Source organism: Gavia stellata, chromosome 2 (genome assembly GCF_030936135.1).
Source record: "Gavia stellata isolate bGavSte3 chromosome 2, bGavSte3.hap2, whole genome shotgun sequence".
Taxonomy (NCBI): domain Eukaryota; kingdom Metazoa; phylum Chordata; class Aves; order Gaviiformes; family Gaviidae; genus Gavia; species Gavia stellata.
In genome coordinates, this window is record NC_082595.1 from 64,324,678 (window position 1) to 64,344,706 (window position 20,029).

The 20,029-nt window shown below is 36.6% G+C and overlaps 1 protein-coding gene across 3 annotated transcripts in view; it reads left to right on the forward strand.

Moving 5' to 3' along the window:
• Nucleotides 1–20,029, forward strand: part of HACE1 (HECT domain and ankyrin repeat containing E3 ubiquitin protein ligase 1) — a 53,140-nt gene that overhangs the window by 25,670 nt on the left and 7,441 nt on the right. For all 3 annotated transcript variants that reach the window (XM_059827754.1, XM_059827761.1, XM_059827769.1), the window contains 8 exons: nucleotides 2,410–2,747; nucleotides 5,710–5,778; nucleotides 6,430–6,517; nucleotides 8,270–8,381; nucleotides 8,473–8,570; nucleotides 8,761–8,848; nucleotides 9,981–10,130; nucleotides 15,076–15,272. In XM_059827754.1, the coding sequence (XP_059683737.1) occupies nucleotides 2,410–2,747; nucleotides 5,710–5,778; nucleotides 6,430–6,517; nucleotides 8,270–8,381; nucleotides 8,473–8,570; nucleotides 8,761–8,848; nucleotides 9,981–10,130; nucleotides 15,076–15,272 (1,140 nt within the window). The remainder of the gene's footprint in view (nucleotides 1–2,409; nucleotides 2,748–5,709; nucleotides 5,779–6,429; nucleotides 6,518–8,269; nucleotides 8,382–8,472; nucleotides 8,571–8,760; nucleotides 8,849–9,980; nucleotides 10,131–15,075; nucleotides 15,273–20,029) is intronic.

Sequence of the window (20,029 nt, forward strand, 5' to 3'; positions counted from 1 at the left end):
ATTTTTCCCTCATTTCAGATACTATTCTTTTCTAGAATTTAATTGACTCCTCTGCTGTGACACAGTCACTTCATGGATTAGTGATCTCCTGCTCCCTGTGTCTTAAAAGGCTAACTATCTGTCACCTGGCAGAAGATTTTGCTCCAATGTCGCACTTTGAATATGGGTCTGATTTCTAGTGTCTTGCTTTCTAGATGGGTAAAGAGGAAGGCGTTGCATAGCTAAATCCTTGCATTTGAGAGATGAGATGTGCACCTGTAAAAGCTTGGTACTTGATCAGACTCAGATGTATAATTCCAGAGAAACTTGTCTGAAATATGAGATATGAAAACTGAAGGTTGAGTGGAGGTTTGTGTTTAATAATGCGGTTCATGGTAAGAATTGACTGAAGAATGCTGACTTGTAGTTTTTAAAAAAATGTTGCTAATGGTTTGAATATGTCTGTATTACGCTTGAAAAGGTCTGATCATGGATGCTAACATAAAATGCTGACAGACATGGATATGGAGGTGGTGGGCAATATTTAGAGGAGTGCTTTACATCCTGAAGTTACCCTAGAAAAAAAGAAAGTGAAATGTTGAACTCGCTATGCTTGGCTACACTTTTGAATGAGTTTGTGATCAGAATCTGTGAAAAACTAGCTTTGGAAAAAGAAATCAGTTGCAAGAGTTCTGAAAGGCATGCTAAGGCTGTGGGAAATAAAAGATGTAACACAAGATATTAGTGGAAAATGGTGTCTGGCAAGCTAAGCATTGAAAAGTTCGGGAGAAGAAAATTACATTTTATTGTTCTAGTAAATAACTACCTAGTTTCTCATGAGTTACGTGTTAAGAAGACAGCTGCATTTTAATTCTTCCATATATTCAAGTAATCCTATTTTCCATTAGAAAGTTTTTTTACATTATTTTTTGTGGTGAGAGTCTGCCCGGTAGGTCTTGGAAACGAGCTAACTTGAATCCTGAATGCAGAAGTTTATGTAGAAAATACATACACTACAATACACAAAAATACCTACACTGGCAGAATTCAGATCACCATCTAGAGAAATGTGTGGTCACTAGGAGTACAAGGATTAAGTGAGTCTCATACAGTATGTTGAGCAAAGCCTACCAGTCTTAGAGATCAGGCTGGCTTTCCCCAAACTTCTTATTGGGAAAGAATGGAAGCATAATGGTAATTTTTTTAATGGTAAATTTCAACAGAATTTTTAAATACCCAGCTTTTATGAGACGTAGTTTATTGTGTATTGAGAGTGCATCACTATTAGGTGTACTGACAGTGCTCCAGATAGTGTAGACTTCTGGTACGGTGTGCTGTGAATAGCTCTTAATCTTTAAAGGCAACTTTAGAAGATGAGAACATAATTTTCAGTATCTGCTAAGTCTTTGAATGCTTTAATTGGTGAAGAGAGTTGATGCAACAGTAATATATGGAAAAAGGAGTGCATTTAGAAGTTCACTCTTACTTTTGGAATGTTAGACAAGACTTGAGTCGGAATTGCCTTGCTGTAGGATACACATCCCTGTGCTCACTAGATGGTATACTTGTGAAACATCCCCTTAAAAACCATGAAGGTACAGCACAGACAGCCCTCATGTTTTTTTGAAATGCTCTAGAGAAAGCCACAGGTCTCTCGGCCCTTTCTCTCCTCTGTGGTAGGCCTGCACCTCAGACCAAATGTGTAATGATGGAATTGTACCAGGTTTCAGTTATATTGGTTTTAAGCTGGTGGTAGTGAATAAAGAGTGACCTTGTTAAAATGAAATACATTTTTATAGCTTTAAAAACTGATACGTGATTCTACTGATACTTTCTCTATTTCATAAAGCTAGGTATTAGTGACCCTTACTCTAAGACATCTGAGATACTACCAAAATGAGCTGTATGAGCTCACACTATGCATAAAGCACATCTTACCAGATATATGCATGAGTCTGAATCTCAGTGGCATTGTCTGGGGTTTGCTCCATCTACCTGGTAGAGGGAGCTTCTTTGACGAGGGCCTTAAAAAAGAACCAACATGCTCTTATTCTGGAAACTCAACATGTGTATTACTGTCTCTCTGCTGGACTGCAGCAGTCAGGCAGTATTGTGCTGTGTAACAACCGTGAGGCCAAACTCTGTTAAACAGTTCAGTGTTTCCCATTTTCTAAATTATTTTATCTTTATTCCATCTGCTGCTTGATTGTTTTTCTTCTATATGAAATTTTCTCTTTGTGCTCTATGGCTACAAGTACAGAATTTTTTATGAGTATTTGACTGTTATCTCTAACATGACTTCTAAAGGATCATTTAAAGCTTTTAAATGTGCATGATATTTATTTGCCTTAAGAGGATTATCACATCATTAATATTATCTAATGTCAAAGTGTTCATTTTTTTGTCTGTTTTTGCATATGTTTATTGCAGCCGCTGGAACTGCTCTGGCATTCTCTAGATGAATGGCTTGTTCTTATAGCCACGGAGCTGATGAAAAACAAAAGGGACTCTGCCAACATTACTTCTATTTTGCTGAAGCAAAAAGGACCAGATCACCAGGATTCTACTTCTACACCTTCCTTTGCCACTGCAGGAACCGAGGGCAGGAAAGAGCTATCCAGTGACACTGGCGAGTCGAAAACATATGATGCTGCTGGGAAGCAGGAAGCTTGTGCTGATTGCCAGGATGTTATTTCCATGACAGCAAACAGACTAAGTGCTGTCATTCAAGCCTTTTATATGTGCTGCTCCTGTCAGATGCCTCAGGGGTAAGGAGGCGATCCTGTTTGTTAGTGAAACTGTTACCATTTAAAAATCATATATGCTTTCTTGGAAGAATGTTGGTGGTGACCAGATGATATTAGTGACAGTCAAGGGTGTGCTTTATAATGCTTTCACTAGTTCAATTATTTGAATGCTTTCTTTTTTTGGCTTTAATGGCACCAGACAGCAAAGAAAATTTCAAACTTTCCATAGTGTTGCTGCGAACGTAACTGTGTTGGAGCAGATTTCGTATTGAATGTCTAATGGCTCTTTTTAATCATGTGGGATGCTTGCAGGAAATGTAATTTTGATCTCTTGAAACTTAGCTGTTTCTGCTGTTAGTTCTGAATGTGAAATTATATCTAAATTTAATGTGATTATCCAACAACAGCTATAAGCTCAGAAAAAAATGTCAATTATCTTTGTGTATGAAAATGACAGCTGGGGCAAAACTTCTTTGGCTATATTGCAGAAGTTTATAACAAAGGAGAGTTCAATCTCAAAGTAATGCTCGCTTGGAATCCTGTCGCAGGTTGGCAAACAGTTTTGTGTGGAACAGGCACTACAACTTACCTAAATTTAATATCAGTGTCTGGTTTAAAAAGGAAAAAAGTGTGTCCACTGTAACTGAGGTCTTAGTCTGTTCAAGATTGTTATGGATAGTGTTTGTGAACTTGCAAGGAAAGGATCCTTTGATGCTCTGGAGTGGAGGATTAGGCAAGTAATGATGGTATTACAAGCTTCCTGAGGAATCTGGAAGCAAGGTTCCCACTACATGACAACTCTTGGTTATTCCCAGCCACTGGAAGGGTTTTGCTTTCTCTGCCAAACCTAGTGAAATAAAAGCTTTCACGTCAGCCAGTACTGTTTGTCTGGGGCACACTCCTCTGTGGACACTCTGGAAGATGATCTGGGGATCATTGTGTTCCCAAAGCACCTCAGTATTTTCATTTTTAATTTTACTCCACCTTGAAAAAGGAACTGCTGGTTAGCCATTTCACTTGAAATGTTCATAAAACCTTGCTAAGATGAAATGCCAGTAAAGTATTATTTACAGCAGCCAAATGAAAAGTGGAAATATTTATAGAAGAGATTAAGTACATTCCCTGCACCACACCCCCCCCCCCCCCCCCCCCATTTATCTCTTCACACTAAAATTCAATGGGAGAGGTGACTATCTCTCTGTGTCCAGTGCCTTGCTGATGGGCCTTGCCCAATGAGTCCCTATGTATAATTTACGCTTCAGGTTATGGAGAACTCCTGTGGATACTACATAAGTTTAAATGAGAGTTATTGTAGAAGCCAGGAGAGTAAGAACTGTTTCAGCGACAACTGGGAGAACTCCCTGGGATGCAGTAAAGTAAGGCAGAGCACACCTGAATTCTCTGTTGCTTTAGGGCTTTTCAGAACTGCATAGAGAAGTACAAAGATCTGAGACTTACTCTGTTTTACTGAAGTTTCATATTAGTAGGAGTAAATGGCACAATGGTGTAACTCAGTACTGCTGTCATCTTCAAATAACATTTGAAATTATAACAAATTACATTTTCAGACAAAATAATTTAAAATGGCTCTAATTTTAGAATTATCTTTATGTTTAATGGAGGAGAGTAAACAGAGCTCATAGTTTTCCATTGTTCCTAATATTCATACAATAAAGATGGCATTTCATGTTTAAATGAAAAATTAGCTGGTTAACATTTGAAATATTGAGGTTATTTTCTTTTACTTGCCATGATAGCTTTTCTTCTGCAAATGCTGATATTGAATCTAGGCATTCTTTGTTAATATACTGAAATACAGTGTTCCAAATTTTCAGTGTCAAACTTGACCAGTGTATGCTGGTTTTTTTCTCTTCTCTGTATATTGCATCTTACAGCTTGTGTGACAATTTACAGGTAGAGAGAGTTAATTTCCTTTCAGGGAAGACTCTTTTGGTTGTTTAATAATTTCAGATCGTCTCTCAGACCAGAAGTGTGTTTAAGATGTTCATATTTGGTCTCTGGAATATTTTATTTGCTTATTTGGTTTTTGTGCAGATGAAGGGAAGGATATGGTAAGACTTGTTTCTTCAAAACAGAATAAGGAAGAGAAGGAAAATAGCTCAGTTTTATATAAAATGAGCAGCTCTTGTCTAAATTGGTGTGGGGAACAGCAACAGTTCTAGGATAGTTATCCTGGAATTTTTAAAGTACTATTTTTCACAACCTTTCAAGGCACTTGATGAGAGGGTTTTATTCTTGTTTGCAAGTGTTCGTTAGCTTTTGCTGAAGCTAAAGGATCCAATTAAGAATTTCTCTTTTTAAAAAATCCAGAACATAGATGTAAATAAATGCAGTAAAATTTGCATCCATGTTAATCCTTCCCTTGTTTCCATATATATATGTATATATATAGGAGAAAAAATAAAATTCCATGGTAGCGTACAAGACACTTGCCTGGCAAGTAGTTTTATTTCACGAAGCCATTATATGCCACCTTGACCCCCTTATTAAGTTTGCTAAGTTTGTGACGTTATTTCTTCCTGGCTTTTTTCCTCACCACAATTTACAAGGTGCGTGGTGGGAGTTTTATAGAATGAACAAGAATATATAACAATGTGCATATCATGTATATTGTGCATATAATATCAGTCCTTTCATATATGTACTTCCATTGTTGTATTGAAAGCTGGAAAGATTCACTAGAAAAATATGTATCTCCATGGGTTTGAACTTTTTTGTTCATATAGTTTATAACAGTTAGTGGTCAAGTTGCTTGACCTTCTTTATTATTGGCATTTTTGCCTTTTTTATTAGTTTATTATGAAATCTTAATGCTGCTGAGTATTTTGTTTCATGATGGACTAGTTAAACAACATCAGTTTCTATTTGCGTAGTATTTTTTAAAAAAAATGCAACAATTTATGTCGTTACAATTATTTTCAGTTTCATTAACCAAAAGCATCTTATGATTTTCTTTGAACAGGATGACATCACCTCGTTTTATAGAATTTGTCTGTAAACACGATGATGTCCTTAAGTGTTTTGTTAACCGGTAAGCTTCAAGAAATATGGTATTTCTAATTTCTTTTTTCCCCAAACTAATTCAGACTCACTTTTTTTTTCTTACTGAGTTGTATTTTTAGGTTATTGTTGTGGCATATGTACCATATGCACTTTAATGGTCCTGCCAAATTCAAGGGAGTCTATATTAATGATGCAGAGCTCAGGCTTAAATGAACTCTTCTGCATATGTAAGCCATCCTTTTGTAAGAATTTGTGAGATTTCATGAACAAAATATTTTTCCCAGAGCCACAGAATAATTTCCTTGACGGATTCTTTCCTCATCTTTGTTCCAAATAAAGCCTTCCTTTTTGGGACAGATGAAAACTTTCATTATCCTCAAATGTGTTATACTTAATGACTTCTTAAAGGAGTCTAAACCATCTTTGTACACTTAGCTGTTTCCAGAGTTTTCAGTTTAAACCTTGCTTGTGTCTGGAGAGCTGCTTATATCCTCCATGCTCAAAGGATGAGGTAGTACAAATAATTTGGAAACAAGAGTTATGAAAACATTATAAAATAGAAGAGTCTGGAACTTTTCTATATGACTAATTGCATTGTCTCTTTATGTAGACTTTGTGTATCATGAAGCATTATTATTAGATCTCTGACTAACAGCCTTCTAACCTATTTTTCTTTCAGAAATCCCAAAATAATTTTTGATCACTTTCATTTTCTTCTTGAGTGTCCTGAACTGATGTCCAGATTTATGCATATCATAAAAGCTCAGGTAAATGTCAGGAGATGCTTAGTTACAGCTTCTATGAATATAAAGAGGGTGTTTTGTTTAAAAATAATAATATTTAAAAGAAATCCATTTGGGGAGGATGGAAGAACTAAGTGTGGCCTCCAGTGCTTCTGAATCTGGAATGTTGAAAGATCAGATTAAATTGACATGGCAGCCAGATTTCTGTACTTCTGAGTCTTTAAAATTCATGTGTAAGTCCATTTGAGATGACCAATGTTAAATATGTCTTACAAGTCCAACTTTCAGTTAAACAGGTTAACTTTCTATTATTAAATCTATTTATGCACATCTAATAGACTGGACTTTAAAATTATGTGCTTTTTCCTTAATTGACTTATATTTTGAGACAAACCAGAAGATAAATACGCCACTGTTAGCTGGTTTGGCCATAGTTAATTAGTGGCAGCTCGTTCAGTGAAACATCATGTTGTCTTGTTACTCTTTGCTCTGTTTCCTACCATTTCCTTTTGTTTGTTTGGGGTTTTTTTGAATAAAATCCTGACGTCTTGCATAACCTAAATTCACTTCTCAGTTTAACATGGGACATGAATTCAAGACTGAAGAGTTACTCTAGGGAAGACTAGTGTAGTTAAGTGGAAAAAATTAGTGAGCAAACCCCTGTATGGAAGTCTGCTGCTTTACATAACACTGTAGTGTTAAGCATCTGCCACGTTTTCATCACTATCTTTAAAAGATTATGATTGTAGCTCAGAGACGGAGCTGTGTATTTGTTCTATTACAAATGAAGATGGTCTTTGGGTGATAATGAGCTATTTGGAACTCCTTCATTTAGCACACACTCGTATACTTTTGCTTTGTTCTCTATTAGAAAGGTTCTTTACGTTAAAACATTTTGGTCAAAGACAGAATTTGCTGAAAACAAAGGTAAAATTCCTCTAACGAACTAGAAACCCAGAGCCCCACCCCCCCAAATAATGATGGACGGTCTGTTCCAAAAGCTTTATTTCTTTCATTGTGAACAGTACTTTGCCTTTGTTTTTAGATGTACGTTGTTAATCCAGTTTAATTTTTAGGACATGGTGTACGTGTATTGTTTACTCATTCTTTGTTTGAAACGTGTGTTTTTGGAATTTGTTACCTATGATTAATGAAGAGACCCTGAGAACTGATACCCTGTTTGTTAGATCAACTAAAAGTACATGCTGCAAATCATGATAGATGAGAGAGGCAATATTTATGTCACATCTGTCTCAGAAGAACTGCAAAATGGCAATCTAAATACTGAGTCAAACAAACTAGGACCTTCTCACCTGCTTTGGAAGGTTTCTGGTACCTTTGGGCTGTTTTTTATTACCAATGAACTTTACTACAAATATGACTTGTTTATATCACTTGTGCTTCTGTACTCAGCTGCGCTTGATAATCAGTAGTGTTACAGAAGCCAGTGTCTTGCTTATCTAGAGTCCTCCCCCCCTGTCCTGGAAGAAGTTTTGTGCTGTTTTTCTCCTGTGTGGTGAATTCTGATAGCTATTTCTAGATAACTAGTGGTCCGGTTGTTCTGCATATCAGACTTCAGCAAGCACTTAAGGGCATGTCTAGTCCTTTCCTCTTCCCAGAATACTGTATAACATATTGAGGTAGCACTGAATAACTCTCTGCACGTCTCAAAAATGAATTGAGAAGTATGCATAACCATTTTCCAGTCATGCTTATAAGAGAGAAATTATTCAGTTGAATGCATGTATATGATATGGTTTACCCCTTGTTTTGTAGCCATTTAAAGATCGCTGTGAATGGTTCTATGAACATCTGCATGCTGGGCAGCCAGATTCGGACATGGTGCACAGGCCTGTCAATGAAAATGACATCCTTTTGGTTCACAGAGGTATTGTGTTATAAACAGAATTAGTATAACTTTGAAATACATTGAAATAAAATGAATTAAGATAAAAAATTAATTGGTGCTTTGTATTTAGATTCTATTTTTAGGAGTAGCTGTGAAGTCGTGTCTAAAGCAAATTGTGCAAAACTAAAGCAGGGGATTGCTGTGAGATTTCATGGAGAAGAAGGCATGGTGGGTAAAATTGCATGGTTTTCCTTTATGGTATTTATATATGGAAATACTAATTCTCTTTCACAAGTATTGTTTTCAACTAAATCCTAATTTAAAATAACTTTTACACTTTATTAAGAAATACATGGTTACCCAGCGTTGTGCAGTGGAAGTTCTATGTAGTAATATGTTTTATTCTTTTGACATGCAGGGACAGGGTGTGGTGCGTGAGTGGTTTGACATCTTATCCAGTGAAATAGTTAACCCAGATTACGCTTTATTTACCCAGTCAGCTGATGGTATGTCTCTGCCTTTGTTTTTTTTCCCCCTAATTTTAGGCTGTCTTCCTTTATAAAGGCATTTTTAGAATCCAAGAAAAAAGTCACTTAATTGGTTTCAGAATACAAGATTGTTACTTTTTAAAAGCAACACTCTACAGAATTAATCTCATATATAGAGAGAAGTGATCTATTAATTGCATGTTTTTAAAACTACAGATTAAGTATTTTTCTTAATTTGAAGTTTCCTTGATTTTGTCCTCTCTTCTGTAAGAGGAGAGTGAGGACTTGGTTTTAATGAGTCCATGCTATTTCTGCCTGGTAATAGAAGGACATAACACTTTGAGACCAGTATAGAAAGTGTTTTCCTTTTTTCTGCATCTGCAAGGGAACTGTGGATGTATTCCTTTATTTCCTTTTAGAAATCCACAAATTCAATCAGTTATTTTTTGCAGTAAAACCAGATGTTGATCTGCACAGGCCTACCTTGTATTTCACTTTTTGTCTTTTGGGTGTTTCATATAAAGCAAATCTTTATCAATAGAAGATTTCACATCATCATCAGTGATAAATGTTTTCCTTTCTACCTTACAAAGTCTTGGGAAGTGGCAAGGAATTCAGTCAACAGTAGAGACATAGATTAGTTCCTGAAAGTTAAAAGGAAGAGTTCAGGGATGTCTATTTGAGGTAGTCTTTTCCAAGGAGACCAGAGTCGACTGTCTCCTGTCTGCATCTGGCTGGAGCCAGATGAAAGGAAGTAGGTGCATTCTGATCCTTCCTTTGAGCATGTTCACAAGCTGATAGAAACGTAGCCCATTAGAATGAGCAAAAGATGCACATAGCAATATAGTAAGATGGAGGACCAAATTTAGCAGATCATAATTTGCCTTATGTTGATGATAATTACTGCAGAGTGGTGTCTTGGAGAGTGGCTAAGCAATGTCATTGTAATAATAGGATGTCGTTACATTCTAATACATTTCTTTCTGATGTCTTTTTGGTGTAAACAAAAAACAACAACAAGCTTCCAGAACCCCAAAATGAAACTCTTTCAGTGGTTTCAGATGCTTAGTGTATTTGATAGATAGGAACTTCACTTAAAAAAGAAAAAAAAAAGTCAGTCATGAAAGAGGATAATTGTTTTATTTTACAGGAACAACTTTCCAGCCCAACAGCAACTCTTCTGTAAATCCAGATCATTTGAACTACTTCCGTTTCGCAGGACAGATCCTGGGGCTGGCTCTGAATCACAGGCAGTTGGTGAACATCTACTTCACGAGGTCGTTTTACAAACATATTCTTGGTATGGTTTTATTAAAATCCTGTTTATTAGTCATAACAGTTGTCTGAGCAGTAAACCTTTTTTACACTTGTGTGTGTATGTGTGTTAAAAGTGAAAAAGTCTTGGAAATGAATGTCTTGCTAATCTTTTATGTACATCAGAGTCACAACATAATATGGCAATAATTGCTATTCCCATCTGAGCCGCTCTTAGGAACTGCTATAGTTGCAAAATACAGAAATACATTAGCAAAACTGTGGGAATTTTATACAGTTAGCAACTTTCAATAAAATAGATAATATTTCAATTTATATTTGAATATGAATCTTAAATTAAAACAAGGAAGGCATCATTAATCTGTCTAAAGCATAATCATATAATTTAGTTGTCTTTAATGTTGCTGACTAGGAATGCCTGAAAGGCAGACTAGTGCAGCCAGTTGTTTTTATGATGTATGCAGTTCTTTGCATCACAGTTGTGAAATTCATCTGTCTTGCCATGTAATGTCATTCTTGAGAAATGAAAATAATTTCCTAGTTAACTTCGGACAGACTTACAAAGTTGATAATATTTATGAACTGTGGCAAAAATCTATCAGGTGTTCTTTATTATGCCTGCAGTTCTTCAGTCGTGTAACGTTTTAGGAAGGTGAACGCATACTGTTGCTAACCTCCCTGTCTACGCACTCCAACAAATACTACTTACTTCCTGAAATAGTGTTTCAGAACTAATGCAGGTTCATCCTGTCTTCTTCCCAAGGAAAGTTAATTCATACGCTTACTGTAGCATTCAAGAGGATTGGTCAGAAGTCTTTATAAAAATGTAACTTTTCTTTTTAATAGAGAAGGACTGCTGTTAGCTGGCGGTATCTGTGGTCTAGGGCTCTTCTCTGTTCTTCTTTGAGAACCTTTGTGCCTCTTGATTGTCGAACATGATGCCCCTGTTCTGCATCGTGAACAAGGCCAAGTGCTGGGTGTGGTGGTTGGACTTGATCTTACAGGTCTTTTCCAACCGTAGTGATTCTCTGTGATTCTGTGAAAAAGCATGAAGATGTGGTGGAAGGGTAAATTGCCTTTGCATTTCTGTTACTCCTCTAAGTACATAAATTCCTTTGTTGCTGCATGCAGATTTTCCTTTGTGTTTAAGCGCTATTCTTTAATCTTCTTTGGAAGTATAAATTGGAAGTTTTACTTTTCCTCAAGAACCACTCCTTACTTTAAGACCTAGCAAGCAATTCCTTGAAAACCTTGCATTTCATTGTGTTTTTCTGTAATCATTCTGTCTACTCACAGTCGTCTTGTGATGTTTGCTGAGTCCAGGACAGATCAACTCTTAACTTCAGATATACTGTTTCTCTTCCCTGAAAGTGTTCAAGGAACACTTGCAGTTTTTTGATGGTGCAGGCTCAGTCATCTTTGTCAAGATCTTCTTGACAAAGGGATGTATTTTACTTCTCCCCCTCAATACTGCTTTCTGCTGCAGGAGAGTGACTGTGTACTGGGCAAGAGGCAATGGAGGACAGCCAGTTTGAAGCAGCACCATGTTGGCAATGCCTCATTGAGCTTCCCTAATCATTGCTCTTCACATAGGAAAGTGGTTCCAAAGTAGACATATCTTTGTGTTGCGCAATTTGGCACTGACATCAAGAGATTCCTCTGTGTGAGCAGAATAATGAAGCTCACAGGCTAACCTCCATGTGATGTATTCACAAATGAGAAAAACATGTTTTTCTGCTGTTCAGTGACACCTTGAGAATAGCCAAGTGTTGCTTTTGTCACTTCTTTTGGAAATGACTACTAATGAATTTGTGTTCTTTTCTAGTTTGGCTCATGATTATATACTGGATTTGTTGGTCTCTGAATTGACAAGATGACCTATTGTTTACTTTTTTTTTTTTCATTTTGCTAGAGTAACTATTGCAAACCAATCAGCAGTGAGTAGTCTCTCTTAATAAGATCTCACCAGTTCCTCTTAGTAAGGTCTTGTCATTCTGTTGAACAGGCATCCTGCAACTCTCTAGAGTTTTATGCACATTCAACTTTTTTAAGTTCAAAAGGTTCACAGGTTTTTTTATCACTTCTTGTTACTTACTGGACACAGAAAACTAGAAAAATTACACCTCTGCTTTCCAAAGTAGTTGCTTTTTTCTGCCTCAATCACAGTGGTCTATTTAAACTTTTCCAAGGCTTTTTCCCTCAGCTTTGTGCATCTCCTCTCTTCCTGCCTAAGGAACCCAAGTTGCACAGCAGCAGATGCTCCTGAGGGGTGGGTGTTTTATTTTTGTTTCAGGTTCAGCTATGGGTTATGCTAACTGTTGTTTATGCCAAATAAAAGTTACCAGCTTGCAGACATAGAGATTCCCTTCAGCTACTTGTCAGGCCTTAACTAATGGAGTATGAAACCTTTCGAAGCCTGAGACTGTTTCCATTCCTTTAGTTTCTCACCTTGCACTGAGATCCTTGTTTTCTGTAGCCTTTCCTGTTGATGGCACTGAATCCAGCAGTTGTGTGGTAAGACCTCCTATATCTGAGGAACAGCGTGAACCTCTTTCAAAGGAACTCTTCTTTTTAGTCAACAGACATGACGTGGAAGTGCCTTAATTAGAAGCTGAAACCTGTATGAATAAATGTGGCTACTTTTTTTGAGACTCGTGTGGGTGCATCACCTTTTTTCACTGTGATGAATTGAGATCTTTGTGCAACAATATCTGGCAGGCAAGGAAAGAACACCAACTTAAGTGATGACCCAGCTAACTCACAACTAATATGCCTTATAAAATGTTAGATATGTAGCTTGCATGATTTTTTTGTGTGTGCTGTGAAATCAAACATTATTCCATGTTTATTAGGGCCTTCAAGTTTATTAGGGCTGCACTCTTTTACAGATGTAGAACTGAGGCAGAAATATAGTCAGAAATTAATAAGGCATCTTAGATTTGTTTTTCTAAAACTTCGGATCTGTCTACCTTCTGCTTAAACAGGGGAGAAGAAGATGATAGTTTCACTAGTGCTGTTGTCCAGTTACTTTGTATTTTTTCCTGAGGAGCCAATTACTTTTCTGTTTGGAAAAGGAAACTTCCACCTCCAACCCACAAAGACACATAGGAGATAAATTCCTAACTGTGCTATGTGCTCTTAGACTTAGGTCCCCTCTTTCACAATATAATAGAAAATACTCCTTGAATTGGCGTAAACAAAAGCGAAAATTAATTCCTGGGTCAGTGTATTTTGAGCTGGAGGCCTTGAATCCTTGTTTACATACTGAACTTGTCTCAGAGCTTACCTGTAGTAAGTACCTTTCTGAAGTTCTGTGGTGCACAGAAATACCCGTTTGTCACAATTATGCTAAGACAGATTTCTCTTCCCTTTCAAACTCCAGGTGCCTTAAGGGTATAGCAAGAGAAAGATACATAGTATTTAATGGGATTCAAATTTTGTCCTGATAAATCTGACAGAGTTTCTTTATAACTGCCTGGCTTGAGTCTATTGACTGGTAAAATACCTGTCAAGCAAATGAGTGAGCTTAGTGCTTTGGTCTCACAACATGCCGACTACAAGTGTAGTCTCATCATAATGCTCCAGTTCAGTTTCTTTTCTAAAGGAGTCTCCAATTCCTACTTTTCAGTCTTCTTTTCCCATATGTTTCACGCTTATCCCTCAGAGGCATCATTATTTCCACATTTCATATGTGAAATGCACATATGCTTACTAGTTGGCAAACGTGAAAGTCCTCTACAAACCACTAGACAGCTGTTAGGTTTTTTTTTTTTGAGAGATGACAGTGAAAATTCATTAGTAAATTATCTACCCCTATCTTAAACTGGAGCATTGCTTGATTTTTATTAGAAAAACAATGCCTTACAGCTTGTTTACATACCACTTCAGCACTAGTCAGCTCTTCCAGTAAAAGTTTTTGCACTTGCATGTTCGCAGCGGCTGCTAACCTTTGAATTTTGTGTTACTCTCTGGGGTACTGCTTCTGCAGTGTGTTAAGACTTCTACTAATGGGCACCCTTGTGACACTTCACAATCCACAGAAGATGGTGAAGCAAAGGGAATACTTCCTGATAACTTGCTTTTCTCTAAACCTACCATCACCCTCACCCCCTGCCTGTTTTCCCAGGTATTTATCGGTCTTGGTAGCGTTGAAGTATCTGTCATGACAGAGTTAAAGTAATTGGGGTTTGCTTTCTTGTGTAGTGAGGAGGATAGTTCTCTTGCACAAACTCCGGGTCACCTTGTTCTGGGCACATTTGCTCAGATTTGTTTGAGTGCCATGTCTGCGAAGGGGCTGTAAATAGGCAGTTTAAATACTTGGATAAAAGTCAAACTTCTAGCAACTCTCAATGCTTCTAAATTACTTGCAAGTTCAGTTTGAAAATGTCAAATTCCTATAAATAATTTTTTTCAACTGTATAGTAGGTATCACAGCGAACATGATTAAAAAGAAGAAAACTGAAGAGTGAAAGAATTTTCCTAGGTACAGAAAGGTTGTCTTCCTCTCTGCCTGCCCGTTACTCCCCTCCCCCCCCACCACCCTGCCCCCAATAGTTTTCTGGGAGGAAAGATTATTGTGTAGAGAAATATGATATTTGGGTTTCTAAAAGTTATATGGAAAACTTTAAGATTTTTTTTTTAAGGAAACTCATTTAACATTGTGTGGTTAGATGCTTGTAGTGAAATCCATTAGTGAGCTAAAATTGAGGAAATTGTTCTTGCTCAAGTGTATGTCATTTGCCTCACTGGGAAGAAAAACATACAGAGGAAACTTGATTCTTTTAATACTTTTAAAATGTGGTAAGTACTATCCTGCTGTAGTTAGTAATGGTGAATTCCTTTTTCCCTTTTCCTATTAGTGCATTATTCTGGTTTCTCTCTAGAGGGCAATCTTCTACTATATATTAAGTTAGAACCCTTTTTGCTTTATCCTATTTATTTGAGGGTTTTTGTCTCTTTGTTTTTCCTAGGTATACCTGTAAATTATCAGGATGTAGCTTCTATTGATCCAGAGTATGCAAAGAACTTGCAGTGGATTTTAGATAATGATATCAGTGATCTGGGTTTAGAGCTGACCTTCTCTGTTGAGACTGATGTGTTTGGAGCAATGGAAGAAGTGCCATTGAAGCCAGGGGGTGCAAGTATACTTGTTACACAGGAAAACAAGGTGAGTATACAGGTTTATTCAGAAGCTGATAGTATAAGAAAAGCAATTGGACTGACTTTCTGAATAACTGGAAACATAAATGGTATACCTGTTTTGAAAGAAATACACAAAATAAAGTTGTCAACACTCTTCCCCCTTTTTCTATCTTAGCATGTTATAGAAATAGTACTATTTAAAATCTCTAAGTGTTTAGGTTTGAGGTTCTCCTTTCTGACAGAACTTTCAGGAGGAAAACAGGATCAACTTTAAATGAAGGGTTTATTTTAAAAGTTACAAATACTCCTAAAGTTAACTCATGGGTACATACACCAGGATTTAAAACAGTAGCAATTGCTAAATGTAAAATTGTAGGTAATGTTGCAAAGTGTGCTGCCTGCTAGAGCAGTCTGTGACACTGGATTGCTCTACAGTAACATACAGATAATTGACAGAGTAAAAGGCTGCAGGAAGCTTTTTCAGCCATTTGCAAGTGACTTGGTGTGTACAGAAATAATCTACTTTTTTAATTTACTGTAATAGTAACAGCTTGGAAGGTCTGAGTTCTCTGCAGCATTAGTTCAAAAATAAATACAGAAAAACGCAGCCAGGTTTTGAAAATCATCTAGAAATTAAGATGAACATCAGTCTAATTGAATTCTGCAGTTACCCACCGGATAGTTCTGAGTAACTGCAGGAGTGTCATGGGTAGACCTGCAATTTTTTTGTATCATTGACTCTTTTGATCCTTATGTCTGCTTTGTGTTTTGATTTTCATTTGTATTGAGCTAGCTGAACTTGCTTTGTGTACACAGTATTCCTTCAGCTCGACCAGTGTAGACAGCTGCTGTATTGGTAAATGGCCACTTGGTGTCAGCATTTGTTCTAACAAAATTTTAGTTTTTGTTGGAGCAACTGGCACTGGATTCTTGTATGCTTAATCCTCATTTTCATTAAGGCAGAGTGTCATTCCAATAACAGGAATACATACTATTAGACTGATTCTGCACTGTTTCCTGCAATGTGGTCATTCATGAAAGAATACAGATGGTAAAACAAGTCTAATTCTGAAGGCAGTGGATGATTGATTTCTTTATTACCTATCAGAGAAAGCAAGGATGTTGATTCTTGTTTCTGGGCAATCTTCGCTTCTCAATATATTAAACAGATGTACTTGACATAAATTGTGGTTTCATGACAACTATTTAAAAACTGTTATCAGTTAACATGAAATTAGAAGTTTGCCCACACAAGGATACCCTCAGTCATTTGTAGCTTAAATTGGTCTGTTAACTTCTGACTTGGGGCACAGACTAAAAAAGGGTGGTTGAAGATGTGTAGAACAGATGCATCCATTCTAGCTCATCAGCCTTCCTCAGCTGTGGCAGGAGGGGACAAGAGTTTGTGTAGCTTTTATTTGAAAAGGTGGTAAGAAACAGATGACTGTTGTGGTAGCTTTGAAACTGTTAATATTAATCAATTTTGGAATTTGAAGCTGCAAAATGTGAAGTCAGCAAACACCTGTAAGATGGCAGTGTCTCTTGTTCACTGATTTTGACAGTGGCAAACCAAGTTGTTGAAAATTGTCGTTCTGTGTTTTAGTGGCGTTCGGGGATTTTTCCCAATTTCTTTAATGTGACATGGTTTTACAGTATGTTTTAGCATAGCAATTCTAACAGGTTAAACAAAAAGTGTCTACTTTTCTTTATAAAACATCTTTTTTTTTTCCTGCAAGAGAGATCTTCCTTTTTTTCTGCCTTTATCTGAGGAATAAAAGATTGGTCTTTAAAACTCATTGTATTTGCTATACCGCTGGGAGAAGAAAATTCAGCTTCTAAAGGAATTTGCTGTGTATGCACACTAGCAGATTACCTGTTTAAAGGATAGCTTTTTTTTTAAATGAAATTGAGTGAATTTTTATTTCTTAAAAAAAACCCCATGCCAAAAACAAAACAAAAAAACCCCTCACACAAACCACCCAAACAATCCATCTCCCTCTTACGGAAAACCAAAATAAAAGAGTAAATGCCCCATTTCGGAGCAGTAGTAATAGCTGTTTGTAAAAAGTTACTTTCTTTGAATGAGGGAATTTTCTTCTTTTTCCATCAACTGTGTAATAGGTGAATGGTTGTGGGACCATATGATGCAAATGTTCCAGTCTTGCAATTGGAGCATCCATGTAGCGCCAACTGAAGTATCAGTTACAGTGGTGGTTCAACTGCCTTTTGTCATGGTAATGGAGAGACTTCAAAGGGGAAAGTCAGGCTTTGTCCAATGTCCATGCTATGCATTTCTCTTTGTTCTTTGCTGCGTATATTTTTGTAGCTTTCCACTTCCTTTTTAGGAAAAAAATAAAATTAGAGCTAGGGAAAGTTTGACTATATGCTATTTTAAAAAACTGTGCAGATCTCCACAATCCTATGGCTTTCTCTGTCCTCCCAGAATTTGTCTGTTTGAGCTGGCTGTGCTGTTTGGCAGTAAAAAATTACCTATTTTTTCAAACAGCTTTCGAATGGAGCTGCTCTCTGAGTCTGAACATCATAATGAACATTGATCCTTGTCTCACAGTGTATGGGGTTGTGAAATCAGGGAAGCATGATCCTCTGCTTGATTTATCTCAAAGGAAAATACAGAACAACCCCTCATCCAGACTAGACTTTGTCATCATATTTGTGATGCCCATCTCATGTATGTTCAATCAAATCTCCTCTCTTAAAAGAAGGCTGGATTGTATCTTTTATGCACTATGTAGGAATGCATATGTAGATCTGAACTTATATAGATATTTCTGTTTTGTAATGTGCTCCTAAGGCTTCTGTGAGGGAATAAAATGTAAATGAAGTGAAAAGAGAGAAAACCAAATTGACCAGTTTTTTTTACTGACATGTATTATGTAAATTCTTTGGTACAGGTCTTTCAGCATGCACCAGTGCTGGCTGATAGCCAGGATGCTCGGCTGTTCCAGGCTATTTAAAACTTTTCTTGTTACACCTAAAGCACAGCAACTGTTTTCTTTCATAATGAAAGTGTTCAATGTTAGTATTTTTGTAATGCAGAAAGTAAGCGTTTGTCATATTTTTTCTAATGGATTTTTTTAAAATAAGAGCGTGAATTTCTCTTTCTACAACCCTGTTTTCTGAATAGCCTAATTTATGTAACAGCAATATAAGAGACGTAAAACAAGTATTTCTGATCATTGAAGACCAGTATTAACACTACTTCTAATCCTGATATTGCTAAAGTTTCTGATTTCTTCCTGGAGCTCATAAGATTTATTCACAGAGGCTGTCTTTTGTCTAGTGCAGTTAATCTCCTTTGGCTACCCCTCTAATTCCTTACAGAAGGAAGGCATCTTCAGTTCCACTGACAGTAGAAGCAACCTAGGGAGATTACTAGATTGAAAGTAGATTTTTTTTTTTTTGGGAACAGCTCTGCAGTTGAAGATATGATTAGGTAATGTCCCTCTTCAGAGCACTTCACAAATTCGTTGTCTTCTCACGCTAATAGAATGGTGGTAATGCATTTAAAAATATCTTCCAACTGCAAAGCAAATGACAGCCCCTCTATACCTCTGTGAATGTAAGGAACTGCCTTTTGAAAAATATTCTTCTGTTTTGAAATGTTTCGTACTTCATTCTCTTTTTCTGAAAGGGAGGAAAGAAAGAATGCTTGGTTGCTTTTGTGCAGGTTCAGAACCTAAAACTTTAGGGTAATGTTTTTTAAAATTAAAAATCAAGGTCGTATTTTTGTAAGATTGTTGTGTTGAAGGAACGTGATGGATGAGATGGTTTAATTGGGAGATGTGTTTCATTATTTCATTATTACAAATAATGATTGGGAAGTCAAAACTTTATTTTTGAACCGAGTACCTTAAATAATCTAGGTATAAGTTTTGTTCTCAAGTAGAAAGCTCTTTTCTTTAGTAAAGAAACTTTGCATAGTTTTGTCAGGATAGATGATACATGTTTATACAGGTTTAATGTAGGCACTTTTGTCTATCTCATTCTAAAAACCCTCCATTAACTGCCTCCTAGGCTTTTGTGTTTTCAACAAAAGCAAAGTTCTAGTAGATTCCTTTTCTAACTGGCATCTTTTAAAGGGGACGAACACACAAATCTCTAAAGCACACAAACTATGATATTGTCTATTCACATGGCTATGGTATAAATGCTTTTCTGTTTTTTTTTTTCTTTTTAAAAACTGAGGAGATTTTCAAGACTTTCTTAAAAAAATTGAAATTATTAGGACAACTAAGCTTTCAGGTATAAGTAATACATTGTGTTAGACTTTCAGAGACAGGGGGAAAGCAAGAAAGCTTTTTTGCTCACAAATATTCCTTCAGAAGTTTACCCTTTTTCCTGAGTTATGTCAGTTTGCTTAATAGAATATTTTTCTTTACAAACATTGCCTTGTTTATGTCCTTGGATGATCATGATGGTGGTTGTATTAGATGCAGACTTGACAAACTAAGTTTTATTCACTTCCTTTATTTTAGTCCAAGTCCCTGTTTTTTGACTGGTTTGTGTTGCGATTTAAACATTTCTGTTTGGGAATTGTCTTTGGAAGGAAGGAAAGGGGAAGAGCAGAAGGGGCTTTGAACTCTGAGGGGTCTTCTGAATTATTTTGGGTTGCTTCCATGTGTGAAAAGTGCATAGAGACTCTTAGTATCTTACAGTAGATGAGATTTGTAATGTATTGAGGACTGCATTTGTGTGTGTGTGAGTTTACATGAGCACTATGTATTTTTGCAATTATATATCTTAATGTAATTTTCCACATTG